Raw genomic sequence first — 26,144 nt, 5'->3', positions numbered from 1 at the left:
AAGAATCTACTCGTAATAGGAGCCTATTATGAGGAATACTTGACATTGCAACACTTTGTTGGTGGAAGCACATATGATAGCAACAGTCAAGGAATACTCTCTAGTTACTCTTGATGACCTAGCTATACCCACCTGGCTCTGCAGTGCCAAAGGAGTGGGAAAGGGGAAATCCTTTCAGAAGTTAACTCTGCCCCCGTTTCTTGGACCCAGTGGCTGTTGTTCATTGCTGCTAGGGGCAAAGCCATAGTGTTGGAATTTTTTCTGATGAATTTATGAAAGCTTAGAGTTGTGTCACTTTAGGCTTGGATGGCTATCATTTGGACTCAACCAAATTCATGCATCTGATTTATAAAGCATATAACTTGGTAAATTTACTATGAGAAATCAGTAGCATACTCAAGGTTGGCATGATCATTGAATTTGCTCTCTGTAGATGCCCAACTTAGTGTACAATGAGAAAGATGAATTTATTCTCATAGACTGCATAATCATTTGTCAGATACTGTGCCATGCACTGAAGACACATGAACAATACAAAAGCATATTTCTTCCTGTAGGCATGCCCGTGTGTGAACTGAATGATCAAGTCAGACATCATTCAGTTTTAGGGATGCCCTTCTTGTGTGGAAGCAATACCAGAAGCTACTCTTTCCCTTGGAAAGTGGCTGAGTAGTGCTTAGATTTCCTTCTCAAGTGTCTGCTTTTAAAAGTTGCTAACTGGAGGCCCGGTGTGGTGGCTCACACCTGTGATCCCAGCACTTTGGGAGGCTGAGGTGGGCTTATCACTTGAGGTCAGGAGTTTGAGACCAGCCTGGCCAACATGGTGAAATCCCCTCTCTACTAAAAATATAAAAATTAGCTGGGCATGGTGGCGGGTGCCTGTAATCCCAGCTACACAGGAGGCCGAGGCTCCAGAAAATCGTTTGAACCCAGGAGGCAGAGGTTGCAGTGAGCCAAAATCATGCCACTGCACTCCAGCCTGGGCGACAGAGCGCAAGACTCCATCTCAAGAAAAGAAAAAAAATCGACTCTGACCATCACTTTTACATGTCTTGAGGTTTTCTGTTTACGAAGATTCTTACCTACTCAGTTTACATTTTGCTATGGTATTTTCCATCAAAGACCTTAATAGTATTTTACTTTACTCCATTTTAGGATTCTCGGTATAATTAAAAATTAGGAGAGGAGTTACCCTGTGAGTAGCAATTGTATTTTTTGATAGTGATAGTCTTATTGTACTGTTTTTGTTTATGCCTCATCTATTAACTTTTTTGTGTTGTTTTGTAGAGATAGGGTCTTGCCACGTTGTCCAAGCTGGTCTCGAATTCCTGGCCTCAAGCCATCCTCTAGCCTAAGCCTCTCAAAGTGCTGGGATGACTCTGGCATGAGCCACTACACCCAGCCACTCATCCAACTTTTTTTTTTTTTTTGAGAGGGAGTTTCACTCTTGTCGCCCAGAATGGAGTGCGATGGTGCTGCAACCTCCACCTCCCGGGTTCAAGCGATTCTCCTGCCTCAGCCTCCTGAGTAGCTGGGACTACAGGCATGTGCCACCACGCCAGGCTAATTTTTGTATTTGGTATTTGTATTTGGTAGAGACAGGTTTTCACCGTGTTGATCAGGCTGGTCTCTATCTGACCTCAAATGATCTGCCCACCTCAGCCTCCCAAAGTGCTGGGATTACAGGCATGAGCCACCACACCCTGCCTCATCTGTTCAACTTTAACAAAGTAGGCCTTTGCTGAGAGCTTCAGACCCATGTATTAATGTATAATCAAATAGTTACTTCTCATTCTCATCCAGATATCTCAGTCTTACTGCAAACTTAATATATCCACAAGTCCTAAACGGATCCTTCTCCAAAGCCCTCCTCCAAATCTGGTCTTCCTCCTTTGTTTCCAGTCTCAGTAAATGGTATTGTTACAGGAAAGGGGGTTCAGATTCAGACCCCAAGAGAGTTCTTAGATCTTGCACAAGAAAGAATTCAGGGCGAGTCCACAGTGCAAAGCAAGTTTATTAGGAAAATAAAGAAAAAAAGAACAGCTACTCCATAGAGAGCACTGAGGGTTGCTGGTTACCCATTTTTATAGTTATTTCTTGATGATATGCTAAACAAGGGGTGGATTATTCATTCCTCCCCTTTTTAGGCCATAAAGGGTAACTTCCCTACATTCCCATGGTATTTGTAAACTGTCATGGCGCTGGTGGGAGTATAGCAGTGAGGACGACCAGAGGTCACTCTCGTGGCCATCTAGGTTTTGGTGGATTTTAGCTGGCTTCTTTACTGCGACCTGTTTTTATCAGCAAGGTCTTTATGACCTGCTCTCTCATCCTGTGACTTAGAATGCAGCCATCTGGGAATGCAGCCAAGTAGGTTTCAGCCTTATTTTACCCAGCTCCTATTCAAGATGGAGTTGCTGTGGTTCAAACTCCTCTGACATTATGTATGATCACCGTACCACAGCACAAGACAGAAAAGAGACCTTTGATGTCTCACAGATCTAATCACTTCCTAAATCCTTTAGATTATACTTTATGTTTTTCTAGAATGTGTTCACTTATTTCTATCTGCTTTCTTAATACTGTACTTGGATTTTTTTGAACTAGGTTAAGAATACAAAAGACGGATAACTTTGTGTGCTCTATAATGCTACTATGTGTATTTTAATTCTTTGAAAAATTAGGGTAACAGGGGAGGTAAGGCTAAAGGCTAAAATGCTAACACACCCAACATGTTTGATCGGAAGAGTTCAAAGGGATTATGGAGACTTGAACGCTTTGCTCCAATTTCTCACAGCTATTACTCTCAAAACCAGAAAATAGCCGTAATTCTGTCAAGACAGAAGAGAACTGTCCAACCGATTTTCTCGTTTGTCCAGGCACTGTACTTGGTGCTAAGGAATATGGTGATTGAATAAGATAAAGTTTCCTCCCTGTCTGGAAGCAACTAGACGCTGGGTTTCTCCCAGTGGTTCCTTATTTGGCACTACATCTCTGCCTTAATATGAAACGATCCGGCTCATGCCTGTAATCCCGGCACTTTGGGAGGCCGAGGCAGGCGGATCACCTGAGGTCGGGAGTTCGAGACCAGCCTGACCAACATGGAGAAACCCCGTCTCTACTAAAAATACAAAATTAGCCGGGCGTAGTGGCACATGCCTGTAATCCCAGCTACTAGGGAGGCTGAGGCAGGAGAATTACTTGAACCGGGGAGGCAAGGGTTGCGGTGAGCCGAGATGGCACCACTGCACTCCAGCCTGGGCAACAAGAGTGAAACTCCGTCTCAAAAAAGAAAAGAAAAGAAAAGAAACGATCCCGCCGGGCGCGGTGGCTCACGCCTGTAATCCCAGCACTTTGGGAGGCCGAGGCGGGTGGATCACGAGGTCAGGAGATCGAGACCATCCTGGCTAACATGGTGAAACCCCGTCTCTACTAAAAATACAAAAAAAATTAGTCGGGCGTGGTGGCGGGCGCCTGTAGTCCCAGCTACTCGCGAGGCTGAGGCAGGAGAATGGCGTGAACCCGGGAGGCGGAGCTTGCAGTGAGCCGAGATCGCGCCACTGCACTCCAGCCTGGGCGACAGCGAGACTCCGTCTCAAAAAAAAAAAAAAAAAGAAACGATCCCTCACCGAACCGAGCCTCAGTACAGTGCGAAGGCTCTGACGATACTCTTTTTTTTTTTTTTTTTTTTTTTTTTGAGACGGAGTCTCGTTCTGTTGCCCAGGCTGGAGTGCAGTGGTGCCATCTCGGCTCACCGCAACCCTTGCCTCCCGGGTTCAAGCGAATCTCCTGACGTATCCTCCTGAGTAGCTGGGATTACAGGCGCGCGCCACCTCTCTTGGCTGATTTTTGTTTTTAGTAGAGACGGGGTTTCACCATGTTGGTCAGTCTGGTCTCGAACTCCTGACCTCGTGATCCACCCGCCTCGGCCTAAGAAAGTGCTGGGATTACAGGCGTGAGCCACCGCACCTGGACGCTGATGGTATTCTTTCCTGAGGGCAGGTTTTCACGCCAGAAGCCCCGACGATTATACCTGAGCTAGTTCCACCTAACCTCAATCCTCCTTCCCTGCCCCAAGGGGGTGAAAAATCTGGGCCCAGGAGGCCTTCCTTGTGCTCTGGCGGTTGGCGTTTAAGGGTCCAAGGAAGACATGACCGGAATGTAAAGCACTGGACGGCTTACCCAATAAGGGACCCAGAGTTTCTTATTACCCAACATCCCCCTGAGTCTGGCTTTTAGAAAAATATGCAAAGCGTCCGGGCGCGGTGGCTCACGCCTATGATCCCAGCACTATGAGAGGCCGAGGCGGGCGCATCACGAGGTCAGGAGTTTGAGACCAGCCTGGCCAATATGGTGAAACCCCGTCTCTACAAAAATCAGCCGTGCATGGTGGCCCGCGCCTGTAGTCCCTCGGGAGGCTGAGGCAGGAGAATCGCTTGAACCTGGGAGGCGGAGGTGGCAGTGAGCTGAGATCGCACCACTGCACTCCAGCCAGGGCGACAGAACGAGACTCCGTCTCAAACAGAACAAAACAAAACACAAAATACAAAATTAGCCGGGCACGGTGGCGTGTGCCTGTAGTCCCAGCTACTTGGGAGGCTGAGGCAGGGGAATTGCTTGAACTCAGGAGGTGGATGTTGCAGTGAGCCGAAATCGCGCCATTGAACTCCAGCCTGGGCGACAAGAGGGAAATTCTGTCTCAGGGGAAAAAAAAGAAAGAAAAAGAGAAAGAAAGAGGAAGAAAAATATGCAAAGCAACAACAACAAAAAGCTAGAAAGATGGAAACAACTCTTATAAGACCCTTGCTTAACCCGCGTGCGTCACGGGCCACAGGGGTCGACCCTCGAGCTAACCCCCGCCGGCGCCTGCGCACTGGCCTGGCCCCGCCCGCGGCAGGAAGCCCCGGGGTGAGACACTCTCAGATTCCGTGACAACGGCCGGATTAAACGTTTTTCTTCTCCTTTGCTACGGAACCTATGCTGTGACTTAGAAAACAAGAAACTCCGAGAGGCTGTAGGGATTGTCTTAGCTGTCTCCCTCCTCCGCCGGCACCGCTGAAGGCAGCCCCTATCGAGGGCGCTAAACCTCGGGGCCCTGGGTTTCTATGACGACAAACAGGCGTTCCAGCAAAGGAGGAAGTGAGCGGTTGCTGGGCGGGTACACAATGTGTGGGTAGGATTGCGGGTGTCCCTTTCCCGTCATTTTAAACCAAGAAGCAGTGCGAGGCCTGCCCAACTCCCGAGTTTGTGGAACTGGCGCGCGAGAGTGCTGCCTGTGGGGAAGGTCGGGGTCCCCAGCCGAGCCGCCTGCAGCGAGTGTCGCCCACCAGGGGTGCCGGCGCTCTGCGGGGTCCGCCGAGCGGGTCCTTCCTGCCCTGCTCCTTGACCTTGACCTGACGGTCCACTAAGGCTTCTTAGTCGCGACAGATAACCCCAGAACATAGAGGTCGCCCCGAAGAAGGAAAACCATGCTAGATGAATTCTAAACTGCGATCTGAACCTAAGTACTCAATAGTTGTCATCTTTTTTTTTTTTTTTAATCTTTTTTCCTCTGCCTGCAGGACTATGTGGCAGCGTGCAAGTCCCAGTGCGGCGCTGATTTGTGTCTAAATTAGCTTTCCGGAGGATTATTTCAAATTACTAAAGAGATAGGAGGCATTGTTTATTATGTCTCTCCCGAAAACGTCCTCCACCGCGCTAAACTCTACATCAGCATCTGAGAGCAAAAAGTTAAAAGTGTCTGTAGCCAAGGAAGGGACAAGAGGTAAATTTCGTTGATTCTGAAGTCATAAACAGTCATGGCCGTAAGACAGAAATCACCTTCCATTCACCGGTTTTTTAAATCTGATACTCAGAATACCTTGATTGGCTACATTTTTCTAACACACTTGCTTCAATAAAGCAAGAAGTCATTCCTTTTACAGTATTTTGAGTCAGAGTACTGTTTCACTACTCCATCTAAATACTGTTGATAATTTTTTCAAATGTTGATTTATATATGGTTTTAAATTCACCCTATTTTAAATATCAGTAGTTATGTATTTTTTGGTTCCTGGTCTTTCGCTTTAAGGAACTTTGAAAAAGTAATAGTGAGGCAGGGCGCGGTGGCTCACGCCTGTAATCCCAGCACTTTGGGAGGCCGAGGTGGGCGGATCACTTGAGGTCAGGAGTTCGAGACCAGCCTGGCCAAATATGATGAAATCCCATCTCTACTAGAAATACAAAAATTAGCCGGGCATGGTGGCTTGCGCCTGTCGTCCCAGCTTACTCCGGAGCCTGAGGCAAGAGAATCGCTTGAACCCAGGAGGTGAGGTTGCAGTGAGCCAGGATCGTGCCATTGCATTCCAGTCTGGGAGACAGAGTAAGACCCCATCTCAAAATAAATAAATAAATAGGCCGGGCGCAGTGGCTCACACCTGTAATCCCGTTTGGGAGGCTGAGGCTGGCGGATCACGAGGTCAAGAGATTGAGACCATGCTGGCCAACATGGAGAAACCCTGTCTACTAAAAATACAAAAATTAGGGGGGCGTGGTGGCGCGTGCCGGTAGTCCCAGCTACTCAAGAGGCTGAGGCAGGAGAATCACTTGAACCCGGGAGGCGGAGGTTGCAGTGAGCCGAGATTGCGCCACTGCACTCCAGCCTGGCGACAGAACGGGACTCCGTCTCAGATCACGAGGTCAGGAGTTTGAGACCAGCCTGACCAACATGGTGAAACCCCGTCTCTACTAAAAATACAAAATTTAGCCTGGTGTGGTGGCACTCGCCTGTAATCCCAGCTACTCGGCAGGCTGAGGCAGGAGAATCACTTGAACCCAGGAGGCAGAGGTTGCAGTGAGCCAAGATCTTGCCACTGCACTCCAGCCTGGGCAACAGAGGTAGACTCGGTCTCAAATAAATAAATAAATAAAAAGTAATAGCAGAGATAAGAGAAACGCAGTTTAGTAAAACGTGCCAATTTGTATTAGCTTTTAGTAATTTTTCTAAATGAGAGCAATTCCTTAAGATTTTCATTCATATGCAGATCTGTACTAGAGTCAGCTAGTGTTATCCTTACCCCCTGTTCTGTTAAAGCTTTTCCCATCTCACCTGCACCTTGTACTAAAGCCCCAAGCCCCACCCAACTTTTTTTTTTTTTTCCTGTTTGTTTTGATCTCAAGCTCTCAGGAGATTTGGTAATGTAAACCCTAACAACTTTTGATAGTAATCAAAGCATGATACCTCCTTAGAGAAATAAACATAACCCATACCATGTTAGGGCATAGATTAAGAAGAATAACAACTCAACCCTACCTGACTGACTTCATAGGAGGGCTTTTCCTATATTAGCCCAACTACCTGCCTTTATTACTCCCCTGCCCTAGTCAAGAAAGGTAGAACCCTCTTTTTATGGTTCCCATTCCGCAGATTTGTCAGCTCAGATTGTTCCACTCTCATTTGCAACAATCCCAGTTCCATTTTTACTTTTAAACCCGACCCAGATCCTTTCCACTCTGTAAATGCCTCGACTTAATGCAATTATTCTCACCTTTGAATTCATGTAAGAAAAAAATTACTAAATAATTTGACAGCTTGGGGGGAGAGATTTGTGATTTTCATATGGAAGGGAAAATAGACATTCATTCCTGTCTTCTTAAGGCTCTCCCAGTTACCTGAGCAAGTGAAATGAGTTTCGTTTTCAACTTTGAATTGAGAATCATGCAGGTTCATCTTAGTACCTGAGTTTTTGAAACTGTGTCTGATGTAATGTGAGTAGGGTAGGCAAGATGAATGTTATTTTCCTTGACTAGATGATGTTCACGGTTTTAAATATTATTTGTTACTATCCTTGTCAAATAGAAGCAGTGTTTCTCTCTGTTAGAAACAGATGGGATTGATGAGGCAGTCTGAGAAGCTCCATCTAACTTAAAAAATATATATAGTAAGAGTTTTTCTTTTCCACTACTTACTTAGGACTTCCTGAGCTAAAGGAGAAAAAAAATATGGTGGATCGTTCAAAACCCCTTCCTACTTCCCTTCAGAATGAGTTCATTCCCAAAGAAGTTCTTCTTTCTCTGACCTATGCGGCCAATGCTGGTCCTTGTCCTGAAAACTTACTGCCTCCTAAGAAAATTAAAACCCCAAAGGTTTGTATGTACATATGTAGAGTAATGGGGAACATTATTTTTTGGGAATCTGATTATTCTTTAAGTATTTATTATGCACATGTTATATATTCCAGATAGCCTTAACAATTTTAAGATTGATTGAGACAGAGTCTTACTACTGTGGCCCAGGCTGGAGTGTAGTGGCCTGATCATTGCTCACTGCAGCCTCGACCACCTGGCTCAGGTGATCCTCCCACCTCAGCTTCCTGAGTAGCTGGGACTACAGGTCTGTGCCACCACACCTGGCTAATTTTTGTATTTTTCGTAGAAACAGAGTTTCGCCGTGTTGCCTATGCTGGTCTCAAATTCCTGGGCTCAAGCAATCCACCCGCCTCAGCCTCCCAAAGTGCTGGAATTTCAAGTGTGAGCCAACATGCCTGGCCTTAAACATTTTTTTTACGCTGTAATCCCAGCACTTCGGGAGGCCGAGGCAGGCAGATCACGAGGTCAGGAGATCAAGACCATCCTGGCCAACATCATGAAACCCTGTCTCTACTAAAAATACGAAAATTAGCTGGGCATAGTGGCATGCGCCTATAGTTCCAGCTACTGGGGAGGCTGAGGCAGGAGAATCACTTGAACCCAGGAGGCAGAGGTTGCAGTGAGCCGAGATTGCGCCATTGCCCTCCAGCCTGGACGACAGAGTGAGACTCTGACTCAAAAAAAAATTTTTTTTTAAATAATTTCTTAGATTGAAAACTCCAGTGTTTTGTATAAATTGTTTCCAAGGCTTGAGTATTTCCACTGACCTGTTTTTATGTGGATTTACTAAAATGATCATTGCTACTCTTAATGTTTTTTACTCACTATAGAATTATTCTAGTTTTAGTCTTTATATTATTTAATAAGAATTCTGCTCTCTTTTTTCCTTAGAGTACCCAAGTGCCCTTAATGTAAATACAGTACTTACTGAAAACTATTAATAAATTTTGTTTGATTAGATCGCCCTCTGCTGGATATTCATGTGTATTTGCCTTTTCCCAGGGCACTCTTCCACGCCTTGTAGACCATGTCTGGCATCACCCTGTTCGAAGGAATAAATTCAAATACCTGATTGACCATCCCGTCTCCCTCACGGGAGCTGGAAGGTAAAGAAGGAAAATAGTAGGGTAGATGCTGATAAATAGAGTTGTTTTCTCATTTTGTATGATTACCTTGGGAGGGGCAGAATTAGAAAAATCACTGAATCATAGATGATAAAATTTACAGTGTCTTTGAATCAGAATACAACCCAGAAGGGCCAAAGACCATCTTTTTGTGTATGATTATTATCAGTAGGATGGAAATAGGTGCTGACTTTACATGTTTTTGGTTTAAATTTGCTTTTTGCATGCCTTTGTATACTTGTCCCTATACTCTCCTATTCCCTGTTGTACCCTAGTAAAAGGGACAAGATCCAACAGGCAGAATGCCTTTAGTGCTCCTTTTATCTGTGTGTATGTCTCCTTCGTGGACATCTTTAGAAGAAAGAACTAGGTAACATAGCTTCATGATGTGGAAAACCTTGAAAAACAAAAGCTTAATTTCTGGATCTCTCCAAAGGAAGCCCTTAATCTTTACACTGTTTCAGATCAATTCAGCAAATACTGTTTGTTTTTGTCTCATTCCTACAAACATTCTAAGTCATTCTAAGGCGGTCAAGTGGGTCAACATTTTCCCTGTGAAGATTGAGACCTGCTAGTTTTCTATGTATTGTCTACTTATCAATTTACTCCATGCATGCCCCCTCACTTAAATGTCACTTCTTCTGAAAGAAATGTTTACACTTAACATACTTGAGTAGGTTATTTAGTCTTTCTGAAGCCCCATTTTCTCATATGTAAAAAGGGAATAATAGGCTTGCCCAGTTTTATGTGCCTCCCAGGGATATTGTAAAGCACAAATAAGATAATGGATGCAAGAGCACTTGTAAAACTATAATGTGCTATTTAAGTATAGGTGCTATTACTCAGCTATGCTTCAGTGCAAGGAAAAGTGATAGAAACTTGTCCTATTGACTTTTATGTCCTGAGGCTTTATATTTTATTCTATGCCTCTAGATCATGGTTATAATTATTGGTAGCAATAATTAGTATTATGAGTTGTTTGAAGTACTTTGAAAATTAATTAGCTATATCTGAATGTGGCAATAAGCTGACATTACAGTTTTAATGTCGGCCAGGTGCAGTGGCTCATGCCTGTAATCCCAGCACTTTGGGAGGCCGAGGTGGGCAGATCATTTGAGGTCAGGAGTTCGAGACTAGTCTGGGCAACATGGTGAAATTCTGTCACTACAAAAAATACAAAAATTAGCCAGGCGTGGTGGCGCACGCCTGTAATCCCAGCTACTTGGGAGGCTGACACAGGAGAATTGCTTGAACCTGGGAGGTGGAGGTTGCAGTGAGCTGAGATTGTGCCATTGCACTGCAGCCTGGGCGACCCAGCGAGACCCCCTCTCAAAACAAAACAGAACAAAAAATAAAGTTTTAATGTCAAATGACTCTGAGTTGGAGATTTTTAAGTGTGAAGTCAGGTTGCAGGATAGTGCCCCCTCAACCCCACGAAAACATTTTCACTGTAATCTCAGAACCTGTGAATACATACCTCACCTGGCAAAAGGGACTTTGCAGATATGATGAAAGTTAAGGACATTGAGATGGATAGATTATCCTAGATTGTCAGGGTGGGCCCAGCCTAATCACCTGAATCTTTATTTTTTTAAATTTTATTTTATTATTATTTTTTTTGTGACGGAGTCTCCCTCTGTCGCCCAGGCTGGAGTGCAGTGGCGCTATCTTGGCTCACTGCAAGCTCCGCCTCCCGGGTTCACGCCATTCTCCTGCCTCAGCCTCTCCGAGTAGCTGGGACTACAGGCGCCCGCCACCACGCCCGGCTAATTTTTTTGTATTTTTAGTAGAGACGGGGTTTCACCGTGGTCTCGATCTCCTGACCTCGTGATCCGCCTGCCTTGGCCTCCCAAAGTGCTGGGATTACAAGCGTGAGCCACTGCGCCCGGCCTACACCTGAATCTTTAAAAGTGGAAAAGGAAGGCGGTCAAGTGGGTCAGAGAGATGAGAAAGGAAGAGGACAGATTTGACTTGTGAGAGGAGTTCAGCCTGACATTGCTGGCTTTGAAGATAGAGGAAGGGGAAAAGCAGCCAAGAAATGAATTTGGCTACTAGAAGCTAGGAATTCTAATGACAGCTCAGCTGCCAGCTGTCAAGGGAACAGGGATTGCAGTCTTACAACTTTAAGGAACTGAATTCTGTTAACAACCCAAATGAGCATGGAAACGGATTTTCCTCTAGAGCATCCAGAAAGAAACACAGCCCTGCCAACGCCTTGATTTTAGCCCTTTGAGACCCTGTTGGACTTCTGACCTACAGAGCAGTAAGATAATAAATTTGTGTTGTTTAAGATGCTAAATTTGTGGTAATTTGTTATGGCATCAATAGAAAACTAGTGCACAAATGCACAACTAATAGTATTCATAATGAGATAACTTGTCCAGCAACCTCAATCGCCCAGAACCCAGCAGTAAAATATAAAACAACAAAGCAAATATTCTGAGTAATATTTTTCGACAACTCTTTCAGCAGAATTCAGTGCAGAAAATAAATCAGTCTAGATATTTTAAGCAGGAAAGAATCAAATGCAGAACATTGGGTATTTACAAAATTGTTGGAAGGGCTAAAGGAGCTGGTATGAGGAAGTACCTGTGGGAATAACTCCCAGAACAGGGTGACATTGACAACTTCAGATAAAAGACATGTTTATAGATACACATAACTCAACCAATGATGATTTGCAGAAAAACTTGAATTATGAACTCAGTTAATAATCTGGGGGCTGAAGAACGAGGTGGAGGATTTCTTAAAGACAAATAAATAAAATCCAGTTATTATGTTATGATTAAGAATCAAAGTTGTTTTGTTTTGGTTTGGTTTGGTTTTGTTTTTTTAAATAAAAATAGATTTTCCAGAAGAGTGGAAGCTGGTGTTTTACCATAGAATTTTATGAAGAAACAAAACATATCTCTAATTATTATTATTATTATTATTTTTGAGAGATGGAGTTTTGCTCTTGTTGCCCAGGCTGGAGTGCAATGGCACAGTCTCGGCTCACCACAACCTCCGCCTCCCGGGTTCAAGTGATTCTCCTGTCTCAGCCTCCGAAGTAGCTGGGACTACAGGCATGCACCACCATGCCCAGGTAATTTTGTATTTTTAGTAGAGATGGGGTTTCTCCATGTTGGTCAGGCTGGTCTCAAACTCCCGACCTCAGGTGATCCACCCGCCTCGGCCTCTCAAAGTGCTGGGATTATAGGTGTGAGCTACGGCGCCTGGCCCTCTAATTATTTTTAATAAAAAATTATATTTCAACAAGTAAATAAAACAGGCTTCTTCTAAAAATAAATAACATAATCACCTCTTAAAGGTTCCACTTCATAATGATACTATTAAAATGGCAATTACATTTCCAACACATGAATTTGTAAGGGACACATTCAAACCATAGCAATACCCAGTACTTTAATAGTGTATAGAAATACAAAAGGCTCCTCCAAATCATGAGTGAACTCCCATTCACAATTGTTTCAAAGAGAATAAAATACCTAGGAATCCAACTTACAAGGGATGTGAAGGACCTCTTCAAGGAGAACTACAAACCACTGCTCAACAAAATAAAAGAACACAAACAACTGGAAGAACAGTCCATGCCCATGGATAGGAAGAATAAATATCGTGAAAATGGCCATACTGCCCAAGGTAATTTATAGATTCAATGCCATCACCATCAAGCTACCAATGACTTTCTTCACAGAATTGGAAAAAACCACTTTAGAGTTCATATGGAACCAAAAAAGAGCCTGCATTGCAAAGAAAATCGTAAGAAAAAAGAACAAAGCTGAAGGCATCATGCTACCTGACTTCAAACTATACTACAAGGCTACAGTAACCAAAACAGCATGGTACTGGTACCAAAACAGAGATATAGACCAATGGAACAGAACAGAGCCCTCAGATATAATACCACACATCTACAACCATCTGATCTTTGACAAACCCAACAAAAACAAGAAATGGGGAAAGGATTCCCTATTTAATAAATGGTGCTGGGAATACTGGCTAGCCATATGTAGAAAGCTGAAACTGGATCCTTTCCTTACACCTTATACAAAAATTAATTCAAGATGGATTAAAGACTTAAATGTTAGAGCTAAAACCATAAAAACCCTAGAAGAAAACCGAGGCAATACCATTCAGGGCATAGGCATGGGCAAGGACTTCATGTCTAAAACGCCAAAAGCAATGGTAACAAAAGCCAAAATAGACAATGGGATCTAATTAAACTAAAGAGCTTCTGCACAGCGAAAGAAACTACCATCAGAGTGAACAGGCAACCTACAGAATGGGAGAAAATTTTTGCAATCTACCTGTCTGACAAAGGGCTAATATCCAGAATCTACAAAGAACTCAAACAAATTTACAAGAAAAAAGCAACCCCATCAAAAAGTGGGCAAAGGATTCGAACAGACACTTCTCAAAAGAAGATATTCATGCAGCCAACAGACACATGAAAAAATGCTCATCATCATTGGCCATCAGAGAAATGCAAATCAAAACCACAATGAGATACCATCTCACACCAGTTAGAATGGCAATCATTAAAAAGTCAGGAAACAACAGGTGCTGGAGAGGATGTGGAGAAATAGGAACACTTTTACACTGTTGGTGGGAAGATAAACTAGTTCAACCATTGTGGAAGACAGTGTGGTGATTCCTCAAGGATCTAGAACTAGAAATACCACTTGACCCAGCAATCCCATTACTAGGTATATACCCAAAGGATTATACATCATGCTACTATAAAGACACATGCACACATATGTTTATTGCAGCACTATTCACAATAGCAAAGACTTGGAACCAACCAAAATGTCCATCAGTGATAGACTGGATTAAGAAAATGTGGCACATATACACCATGGAATACTATGTAGCCATAAATGAGTTCATGTCCTTTGTAGGGACACGGATGAAGCTGGAAACCATCATTCTGAGCAAACTATCACAAGGACAGAAAACCAAATACTGCATGTTCTCACTCATAGGTGGGAATTGAACAATGAGAACACTTAGACACAGGCTAGGGAACATCACAGGGTGGGGAACATCACATCCTGGGGCCTGTCGTGGGATGTGGGGAGGGGGGAGGGATAACATTAGGAGGAATACCTAATATAAATGATGAATTAACGGGTGCAGCACGCCAACATGGCACATGTATACATATGTAACAAACCTGCACGTTGTGCACATGTACCCTAGAACTTAAAGTATAATTTAAAAAATAAAATAAATAAATTAAAAAAATAAATAAAAGAAATACAAAAGGCTCCTTAAGTAGCTTGTTGAGAAAATTTGAGTGATGATTACTAAATCAAAATATTCTTTATTAAAAAAAATTTTTTTTTTGAGATGGAATCTTGCTCTGTCATCCAGGCTGGAGTGTAGCGGTGTGATCTTGGCTCACTGCAACCTCTGCCTCCCAGGTTCAAGCGATTCTCCTGCCTCAGCCTCCTGAGTAGCTGGGATGACAGGTGCCCGCCACCATACCTGGCTAGTTTTTTAATTTTATTTTTAATAGCGATGGGGTTTCACTATATTGGCTAGGCTGGTTTTGAACATTTGACCTCAGGTGATCCGCCCATCTTGGCCCCCTAAAATACTAGGATTATAGGCGTGAGCCACCGTGCCCGGCCCCAACATATTCTTTAATTATATGTTTGTGTATATATGCATAAAATATTGTGTGTATAATATATGTATAATTATATAAAATATATAATATATAACATATAATGTATAATGTCCACATATGCATTATATATGTATATACATGTGTATACTGTATACATATATGTACATATACATGTATGTACATATATGTATATAATGTATACATACGCACAGATACACACATGTATGTACATGAAGCATTCATCATTTTTAGCTAACAAAACAATTGTAATGGCCAACTTCTCCAGCATTTATTGTTGTGATAGGAACTGCTGTTCCATCATCCTCAGAGCAGCTCGTTCAGATCTTTGTGACTATCTAAAACCTGTAAGAGGGTGGAACAGAGAAAGAATCTGGAGGATTGGGAAATACAGCTCTAACATTTCTCGCCTGGACATATCCAAGAGACAGAATATCACAGCGCAGGACATCAATAGCTTGATGTCTTTTACTACCAATATATACGTTTAAAAATAGTTATGGTCCATGTTGTATATTTCAGGATCTTCCTGGGACACTAGAACTGGCCTATTTCCACCAACCTCACATGCCACATCAGCTGCCAAATGACATTGCCCTCAAAGCACACCCTCTCCCACCGTTTCACAATATTGCAACCGTTATAGTCATTCTAAAATAATTTAAAATTTCCTTTCATCTGTAAAACCTTTCTAGCTTCTCTTAGACTAAAGCCCAACATGTTAAGCATGATTTGCAAGGCTTTCTGTGTTTAGTTCTCTAATTTCAATAATTTTATTCTTCATACTTCAACTGTATATTCAGTCATCCCTCATACTGAGGGATATGCGGGGGATTGGTTCCCAGACACCTGCAGATACCAGAATCTGTGTACACTCAATTTCTGCAGTCAGCCATACATGAGTCAGAAACTCGTGTATATATATATGGAAAGTTGGCCCTCTGTATATGAGGGTTTCGTATCCAGTGAATACTGTATTTTCAGTCAGTGTTTGGTTGAAAAAATTCATGTATAAGCAGACCCACGCAGTTCAAGGCTGTGTTGTTCAAGAGCCAACTATACTACATTTTCAGTTCGCCGAAGTCACCATGTGCTGTTGTGTCTCAGGACCTATGCATATGCTGTTCTCTATACTTCTTGTTTGCTTACCTAAATCCAAATCAGTTTTTTGTTCTCACTAATTGTTACTGCCTCCCGAGGTTTTCCCTGACTTGGTCTAAACTGTATTTAGGTGTTGTTGTTATTAGTTGTTCCAATAACATTCTATTCTCTGTTACAATAGTCTTTATATTATACTTTTCTTTGGTTTGTGAATCTTCCCCTCTATACTGAAGGCTCTCCAATGGTAGGGACTGTGTCTATTTTAAGAAATAGTTCTATATTCCTTTCATCTAGCATATTTTCTGTCACTTATAATATGGTTAGTAAATATTTGCTGAGCAAATTAATGAATTTTGGGCACGTTCATGCACAATCCTAGAACCCAGGGCACCCAAATTTAATAATATTGTTTTTTCTTTTTTTTTGAGATGGGGTCTCACTCTGTCACCCAGGCTGGAGTGCAGTGGCACGATCTCAGCTCACTGCAACCTTTGCTTCTCAGGTTCAAGCGATTCTCCTGCCTCAGCCTCCCAAGTAGCTGGGACTATAGCTCATTGCAACCTCCGCCTCCTAGGTTCAAGCGATTCTTCTGCCTCAGCCTCCCAAGTAGCTGAGATTACAGGCACGCACCATCACGCCTGGCTAATTTTTGTATTTCTAGTAGAGATGGGGTTTCGCCATATTGGTCGAGTTGGTCTCAAACTCCTGACCTCAAGTGATCTGCCCGCCTCAGCCTCCCAAAGTGCTGGTATTATGGGCATGAGCCACTGCACCCGGCCTTGAAATTGTAATATTTCTGTATTGTCATTCTTCACCACTAGAATCAGTTCCATGAGGGTAGGAACTTTTTATTTGCTTTTTTCACTATTAGTGTTCCTAGCTCTCAGTGCCTGGTATGCAGTAGATGCTGAATTAGTCTTTACTGTGTAAATCAGTAAATACATTTGGAGTTTATAGAAGGATGTAATGGACAATCATTTCAGGGTACCATTGTAGTGATGAATTAATGCCTATTGTTTTCTGTCGTGGAAATCTTAAAAGAGTCAATGACTCAAGATTCCATCTCCTGGGAGAATATGTTTGGCCTAGCTTAGACCACTTGTCCACATCTTGGTTATCAGAGGATTTTTTTCTCCACTTTTCTTTATTTTGTTTTATTAAACTTCTTATTTTGAAATAATTTAAAGACTCACAGAAAAGTTGCAAATGCGATCAACCCTGGAAAACATTCCAGGGGAGCGTGGTGGAAGATAACTGCTAAGAGATTGTTTAACTTGGCAGTGGTAATCATCATCAGCTTTCTAGCAAATAGTTTCAGAAGAGAGGTATGGGTGGAAATCAGATTGCAGGACAATTTCAGGAAGTTTGATGTTTAACACAAGTGAGCAAGGATAGATCAATCGATTGATCCATTGATAGATCATAATAACATGACAGCAGCCAGGCATGGTGGCTCATGCCTGTAATCCCAGCACTTTGGAAGGCCGAGGCAGGTGGCTCACCTGAGGCCAGGAGTTCGAGACCAGCGTGGCCAACATGGCAAAACCCCATCTCTACTAAAAATACAAAAATTTAGCCAGGTATGATGGCACGTGCTTGTAATCCCAGCTACTTGGGAGGCTGAGGCAGGAGAATTGCTTGAATCCGGGAGGCGGAGGTTGTAGCAAGCTGAGATTTTGCGCCATTGCACTCCAGCCTGGGCGACAGAGTGAGACTCTGTGTCAAAATAATAATAATGATAATAATAATCACAACATGACAGCAATGCATGTTCAAGGAAAGATTTTTAGAAGGGGAAAAAGTTTATTATAGGTCAAAGGGGATGTTCCAGTAGAGTTAAAAAAAAGAGATCAAAATATCTTATTTTAAGCCATTTTGCAAACCACAGTTAATCTGTTTTAATTTAAAAAACACAGCGTGGGAGAGTAGATTGTTTTTCCCCTAGAAATCCACATATAAAGTTGTAGGATTCTTATCTTTGGTATCTTGCTAAGTTGAATTTTAAATTCCCTGCTGAATTTAAAGGAAAAGAATCAATAAGAAGTTAGGACTGATGGAATGAGACTCCTGAGGATATGGGCAAAGATGGAATCAAGCACCTAAGTGGAGGGAATAACCATAGAAAAGAGAATATATTTTAACCTGATACTGAAGGAAAGGAAAGAGTTTGTGATATGAATGAGAAATTTCAGGTGGAGAAGAGAAAGAATGTGGGGGAACTCATGTTTAATGCCTCAGTAAAGTGTTACGTAAGGAGATCAGTTTTGCTGACACAGAGGACCGTCTTACCCATTAGAAGGATTTGTGTGGATCTCACCTGCTGTTATGTGGTATCCAGATAGAAAATTTGTTTTGTAAATATATTTTTCTTACTTTTTAGGGATATTTCTTTTCTGTATGATGTTAAATACGCCAAAGGACAGACTAGGGAGAAGGCAGTTTGTCCCCCACATTTGGCCCGTTCATTACAGTCACATGATGGTGTCATTGTGCCCCATAAGGTAAATAAAGTATTTGACAAATAATCTTCTCTCCGTCTGTCTACTTTTAAAAATCATTTTTAAATGATTTTTAATATAAATATAAAATATAAAACAATGTCATACTATAACAACCTGCATTGCTCACCAGTGTTCATAGCATTTTCAAATTACTTCTTAAAATGGGAAAAGGGTATTTAGCAGGAAAAGATCAAAATATCTTATTTTAAGCCATTTTGCAAACCACAGTTAATCTGTTTTAATCTAAAAAACAGTGTGGGAGATTAGATTGTTTTTCCCCTAGAAATCCACATATAAAGTTGTAGGATTCTTATCTTTGGTATCTTGCTAAGCTGAATTTTAAATTCTCTGCTGAATTTAAAGGAAAAGAATCAATAAACTTCTGAATATACTAGCACCAAGGTTATTCTTTAATTTATGGTTATTTTAGAGATGTGTGCTCTGGTTAGTTTTTGTCATTTGCTATGACCCACATTGCTAATATTGTTATTTCTCCAATCAAAATTTTTCAACTTAAAAAATAATGTCTCTTTAGGTTAGGAATTAGGATTTGTGCAAGTGAATTTTTTCGCTATTAATATATTCATTCTTTTCTTTTGCTTTTCTTTTCTTTTAAGCCAAATATATTAACAGATACTTTGATTCCTGAAGAATTTCATATTGTGTCAAGTACAGGAGTTTCAGGTTTGGAGTGTTACGATGAGTGAGTACTACGATATGTAAAGAGTACCTGCCCCAGCTGGGTGGCCCACGCCTGTAATCCCAACACTTTGTGAGGCCGAGGTGGGTGGATCATCTGAGGTCAGGAGTTCAAGACCAGCCTGGTCAACATGGTGAAACCCCCTCTCTACAGAAAATACAAAAATATTAGCTGGGTGTGGTGGTGGGTGCCTGTAATCCCAGCTACTAGGGAGGCTGAGGCAGGAGAATCACTTGAACCTGGGAGGCAGAGGTTGCAGTGAGCCAAGATTGCACCATTACACTCCAGCCTGGGCAGCAAGAGTGAAACTCCATCTCAAAAAAAAAAAAAAAAGAAAGAATACCTGACAAGTTGAACTGTTTCCTCCTTCCCATACATAGAAGAACCTGAGAAAAGTACTCATATTCCTGAGCAATATATAAACTGAAATGAGGAAACATTTGAGCCAGCTGTCCTAATACAATTAAGAAAGATACAAATTGGTGGGGTGCGGTGGCTCACGCCTGTAATCCCAGCACTTTGGGAGGCCGAGGCGGGCAGATCACGAGGTCAGGAGATCAAGACCATCCTGGCTAACACGGTGAAACTCCATCTCTACTAAAAATACAAAAAAATAGCCGGGCGTGGTGGCGGGCGCCTGTAGTCCCAGCTACTCGGGAAGCTGAGGCAGGAGAATGGCATGAACCCAGGAGGTGGAGCTTGCAGTGAGCCGAGATCGTGCCACTGCACTCCAGCCTGGGCGACAGAGCGAGACTCTGTCTCAAAAAAATAAATAAATAAATAAAAGAGAAAGATACAAATTAAAAAAAATAAAAACTAAAAGTACTTAAAAGAGTTTGGGATGTTAGTGATTAAATTATTCTTATTTTTTCCTGCCATTTAATTTTGAATTTTTAAAAAACTGGAACTTTGTTTTGAATGTGTGACAATGCCCTTTAGGAATATTTTGGGCAATGATTATGGAGACAAAGGAAAGTAGCCCTCTGAGCCAGCATCTCATAATCCATGCTCCAGGGCTTGGCTCCACATTGCAGACTCATTATCTTGTCATCTTTGATTCCTGTTTATGGGATTGAAAATAGGATCTTGCTTTTATTTTCTGAAACAACACTTGAATGTTTTATAGTTTAGAAAATGAGAACTTTGGACTAAAGTTTTATAATAAAATATCCAGAGGCTGTCACTCTTTTGATATTGTCTTTCCAATATGTATGTTATAATATATTGCATTTCATTGTAATGGTATGTTTCAGAACAATATTTTGCCCAAGAGAACCAAATGAAATTCATTTTTTGGGTAACCTTTTATTTTAATGTAATTTCAGACAAAAAATTTGCAAAAATGGGAAAAGGAATGCCTATATACCCTCTACCTTGAGTCACTGGTTGTTTACACTTTGTCCCATTTGCTCTTAAACATATACAAGCATGCATACACATGCACATATTTTCAAACTATTTAAGAGTAAGTAATCAAATACTTCTACCACCAAGTACTTCTTTAGTGTGTATTTCCTAACAACCCATTAGTTATAGATCTTTTGATGACTTTTTTTTTTTTTTTTTTTGAGACAGTTTCGCTCTTGTTGCCCACGCTGGAGTGCAATGGCACGATCTCGGCTCACTGCAACCTCCGCCTCCCAGGTTCAAGCAATTCTCCTGCCTCAGCCTCCTGAATAGCTGGGATTACAGGCAGGCACCACCGCGCCTGGCTAATTTTTTGTATTTTTGGTAGAAACAGGGTTTCACCATGTTAGCCAAGCTGGTCTCGAACTCCTGACCTCAGGTGATCTGCCTGCTTTGGCCTCCCAAAGTGCTGGGATTACAGGCATGAGCCACCATATATGGCTGATTTTTTTTTTTTTGAGACAAAGTCTTGCTTTGTCACCTGGGCTGGAGTGAAGTGGCGCGATCTCGGCTCGCTGCAACCTCCACTCCTTGGGTTCAAGCAATTCTCATGCTTCAGCATCCCGAGTAGCTGTGACTACAGGCGCCTGCCACCACGCCCAGCTAATTTTTGTATTTTTAGTAGAGATGGGGTTTCGCCCTGTTGGCCAGGCTGGTCTTGAACTCCGGACCTCAGGTGACCCACCCGCCTCAGCCTCCCAAAATGCTGGGATTACTGGTGTGAGCCACTGCACCTGGCTTTGATGAATTTTTTAAAATTTCATCATTTCTTCTGTATGATCATTATTTCTTCTGCCAATTTGTTATTTGGCATTTTACCATATGGAATAATGGATTTCTATTTTATTTGATGGATTTTAATTCTTTACTATCATTATTTTATTTTATTTTTTGGAGATGGAGTTTTGCTGTTGTTGCCCAAGCTGGAGTGCAGTGGTGCGATCTTGGCTTGCTGCAACCTTCCTGTCCCAGGTTCAAGCGATTCTTCTGCCTCAGCCTCCTGAGTAGCTGGGATTACAGGCACATGCCACCAAGCCTGGCTAATTTTTTTTTTTTTTGTATGTTTGGTAGAGACAGGGTTTCACCATGTTGGCCAGGCTGGTCTCGAACTCCCACCATGGCCTCCCAAAGTGCTGGGATTATTGGCGTGAGCCATCGCGCCTGGCCCTTTATTTTTATTTTTTTATTTTTTTGAGACAGAGTCTCGCTGTGTCATGGGTGGAGTACAGTGGCACGATCTCTGCTCACTGCAACCCCCGCCTCCCAGGTTCAAGCAATTCTCCTGCCTCAGCCTCCTGAGTAGCTGGGATTACAGGCGCCTGCCACCATGTCCGGCTAATTTTTTTGTATTTTTAGTAGAGATGGGGCTTCATCACGTTGGCCAGGCTGGTTTCGAACTCCTGACCTCAAGTTATCCACCTGCCTCAGCCTCCCAAAGTGTTAGGATTACAGGCATGAGCCACTGTGCCCGGCCCATTATTTTGATGCTCAGATTTTTCCAGATTTGGCCAATGGCCAAGGCTGCTCCTTTGAGCTGTCTCTTGTGTTCTTTGGCCATGTCCCCATGATTATTTGAACACTTATTTTATGGCTCGATAAGACTTCCAGGTTCATCTTGTATTTTCCAACTGCAGCCCTGGAATGGGTGGTGAATCACCTCTCCAAGCAGTACTGATTCCTTTCAGTGGAGAATGGTACTTAGAAACCAAGATTCTGAGGGTTAGTTGTGCTAATTGATAAACAGGCCAGAAAATTTTCTTAAAATAACATTTACCTATCTTATTTATTATAGCGAATACACTACTCTCCTCACAGATAGTGAAAACAGGCTGTTGCTCTTCCCATCCATGTAAGTACAGTTTATTTTCTAAAATCTTTCTCAGAAAGAATACCTATATACATACATATTTATTGGTACTTCATTAAACAAAATTATTAAAATTATAGCAGCAACCCAAGGCAATAGTTGCCTATAAGTTCATCATCTAATCAGTGTTTTCGTTTTTACAATTGTATATTCAATGTTTATGTATTTCACTCGTCTAATTGCCTATTCAATTTTACATATTTACATATATAGCATAATGTTTAAAAACTATAAAGTACTTTTATATTCTATGTTTAACCATTAGTATTTCTCCATTTTGCTATAGTCTTTTTTTTTTCCTTTTCTTTGTCCCTTTTCTTCTCTCACATTGTGAGGTAACCAATGTTAAAAGTTTGATGTTTATCTCCCTACATTTTTTCTTTTCTATGTTCTTACACTCCTATATGATAGGTATATAGAATTTTTTGGGGGGAAGCATTATTTTCTCTTATGAAAAAGAGAATCATACTATTTGCATTTTTCTTGCTTTTTTCTACTATATTATGGATCTCTCAATAGATTAATAGACACAGGTCTAATGCTTAAAATGCCATTAATATCCCAGAGAGCATATATATTCTCTTTACACATATTATATTCTTTTTGCCATTTGAGAATTACCTGTTGCAATGTTAACTGCATAAGTCTGCCACCTTAATTTTTTAGGAAACCTAATAAAAGAGTCGAAGTGGCCCAGCTGAATGATGTGATGGATACTATGCTAGAGAGGGCTGGTGTGGAAAATCAGGAATATACAGGACCAACTAAGGTAATTGCAAAGCCGAATGCAACCTGATGGCTAAGAGCGTGCACTCAGGAGGCAGATTGCCTAGGTTAGAATTCTGACCCTGCCATATATTTGCTGGTGGCCTTGGATAAGTCATTTAATGTATTTGTACCTCAGTTTCCTCATCTGAACATTGGAGATAATAATATCACCTGCCTCATAGGGGTTTTGTGGAGATGAAATGACATAATAAATGTAAAGTGCTTAGAACAGTTCCTGGCATGTGGTAGACACTGTATAATTAATTGTTAGTATTATTATTTCACCAAATATAAGGTATCATTGATTGTAAGATCCTTATTATTTCATGTAACACTAAAAAACACTGCCATGTATATTTTTAGTAGAGATAGGGTTTCACCATGTTGGCCAGGCTGTTCTCAAACTCCTGACCTCAAGTGATCTGCCCAGCTCACCCTCCCAAAGTGCTGGGATTACAGGCGTGAACCACCGTACCAGGCCACCACTTGTAATTTTTATTTTCTACTTAAGAAAGAACTCTTTTAGTCTTACATAGATAGAGACTTTTTTCTTTATCAGGGCTATTTCTTTTTGGTTTTATATATTTTATTTGTATATAATTGGAAACTTACAGAAAAAGTTCAATAGAAGACACTGCTATGTCACCTTTACCCGGATTCTCCATCTGGTGATTTACATTGTGCCCTATTTGCTTTTTTATTCTCTCTCCTTCCCTGTCTATATATGCATTGCTTTGTTCTGAACCATTTAGAGTGAGTTGGAGACATCATGCCTCTTTAACACCCAGATATTCAGGATATATTTCCTACAAACAAGGACATTCTCTTATATATCCATAATATAGTTATCAGGAAATTTAATGTTGATATGATAGTATTATCTGACACAGACCACATTTAAATTTTATATTTTATCAATTGTCTCTATAATGGCTTTTAAAAATAGCTATTTTTTCTTCCTAGTCCAGAATCCAAGGATCACACAGTTCTTTTAGTTGTCATGTTTCTTTAGACAGCTTTAATCTGAAACAATTTCTCCTCCTTTCTTTGTTTTTCTTGACCTTGTTGTTTTGAAGAACACAAGCCAGTTATTCTGCAGAATGTTCTTCAGTTTTGGTTTGTCAGATGTATAGTCATGATTTTAGATTGAGGTTTTTTTTTGTTTTTTTTTTTTGGCAGGTATAACATAGAAGTGATACTGTGACCTTTTCAGTGCATCAGATAAAGAGGCACATGATTAAACCAAATTTTTTTTTTTTTTTGAGACAAAGTCTCACTCTGTCACCCAGGCTGGAGTACACTGTGATCACGGCTTACTCCAGCTGCAACCTCCCTGGGCTCAGGTGATCCTCCCACCTCAGCCTCCCAAGTAGTTGGGACTACAGGCATGTGCCACCATGGCTGGCTCATTTTTATATTTTTTGTACAGACAGGGTCTCACCTTATTGCCCAGGCTGGTCTCAAGCACCTTGCCTCAAGCAATCTGCCCACCTCAGCCTCCCAAAATGTTGGGATTACAGGTGTGAGCCACTGTGCCTGGGCGGACCAACTCTTAAAAATCAAATATCACTTTTGTATATATATATAAATGAAAATGTAAGTGAAATAAATTAATCAAGGTGTTTCTAAAACTTATTTACTTTCTGGGTGTTAACCTCTTAAAATGTTTTTTACTAAGACTGTGACAAGTACTGATTATGTTACTTACCTTCTGACAGATGCACAAACTACTACATATATTGAAGAAGGAACAGACCATTTACAACACAATATTTCATGAACTTATTCGACAAGTCAGTGTGGACTGTGCAGACAGAGGAGAACTTCTGTCTAAAGTCAGGTTAGTGCTATTATTGGAATGGTCCAATTTCCTTTTGATTTTTATATTAGATTTGTCTTTATATCTACTTTTGAGAATGTCACAAAAGTGCACTTCTCTGTTCTACTGATCATAAGTAATCTAACTGCATTTTTTTCTTTTTTGTTAATATATGGAAAGGGTCTATAGCTTTCATTTTATTTTTGCCATATTATCTTGGGTGAGATACAGTGAGACCTGATGCAGATCAAGAGAAATAACCCAGAAAGAGTTTTATAGTTTTGTTATACTCACAGCTACACTCCTGGGGAGAAGCAGCATGCCATACAGGGCCATTTGGGGGAGACACCAAGTCAGTCATGAGGTAAAGAGAGGAAGGGAACCTGTGGGGAGGCACCTCTATTGTGGTTTCCTTGGGAAGGAATAGGTGAGGCAGGTTAAGTAGACTTAGGATTGGATTGTTTGGATAATTTCACTGGGCATTCCATAATAGAGGTTGTCCCTGGTTGTTTGGTACCTGGCCTTTGGGCAATAAGAGAATTTTTGAAAGATATTTTTGCTGGATAGAGACAATTTTTAAATTTAGTACTTTAAATATGTTGTTGCCCTGCTCTCATTTGCATTGTTTCCAATGAGAAATCTGCTGCCATCCTTGTCTTTATTCCCCCAAACGTAATGTGTCTTTTTCCTGGAGCTGATTTTAGGATTTTTTCCTTTTTTTTTTTTTTTTTTTTCTGAAACAGAGTCTCGCTCTGTTGCCCAGGCTGGAGTGCAATGGTGCGATCTCGGCTCACTGCAACCTCCGCCTCCAAGGTTCAAGCGATTCTCCTGCCTCAGCCTCCCGAGTAGCTGGGATTACAGGCGCCTGCCACCACGCCCGGCTAATTTTGTATTTTAGTAGAGATGGGGTTTCACCATGTTGGTCAGGCTGGTCTCAAACTCCTGACCTCGTGATCCGCCCACCTTGGCCTCGCAAAGTGCTAGGATTACAGGCATGAGCCACCGAGCCCGGCCTTAAGATTTTTTTCTTTACCATTGCTTTTGAGCAATTTCACTATGCTATGCCTTGGTGTG

The 26,144-nt window shown here is 41.6% G+C and overlaps 1 protein-coding gene across 1 annotated transcript in view; it reads left to right on the top strand.

Moving 5' to 3' along the window:
• The first annotated feature begins 5,109 nt into the window (after positions 1–5,109).
• The window catches only part of AXDND1 (axonemal dynein light chain domain containing 1), a 192,567-nt gene continuing 171,532 nt past the window's right edge, over positions 5,110–26,144 (top strand). The window contains exons 1-9 of the mRNA XM_003258953.2: positions 5,110–5,158; positions 5,562–5,764; positions 7,952–8,124; positions 9,130–9,233; positions 18,389–18,509; positions 19,127–19,212; positions 22,409–22,465; positions 23,150–23,252; positions 24,970–25,091. Coding sequence (XP_003259001.2) covers positions 5,668–5,764; positions 7,952–8,124; positions 9,130–9,233; positions 18,389–18,509; positions 19,127–19,212; positions 22,409–22,465; positions 23,150–23,252; positions 24,970–25,091 — 863 coding nt within the window. The 5' untranslated portion in view covers positions 5,110–5,158; positions 5,562–5,667. The remainder of the gene's footprint in view (positions 5,159–5,561; positions 5,765–7,951; positions 8,125–9,129; positions 9,234–18,388; positions 18,510–19,126; positions 19,213–22,408; positions 22,466–23,149; positions 23,253–24,969; positions 25,092–26,144) is intronic.

Source organism: Nomascus leucogenys, chromosome 12 (assembly GCF_006542625.1).
Source record: "Nomascus leucogenys isolate Asia chromosome 12, Asia_NLE_v1, whole genome shotgun sequence".
NCBI lineage: Eukaryota > Metazoa > Chordata > Mammalia > Primates > Hylobatidae > Nomascus > Nomascus leucogenys.
This window is presented reverse-complemented; position numbering and strand designations above follow the sequence as displayed.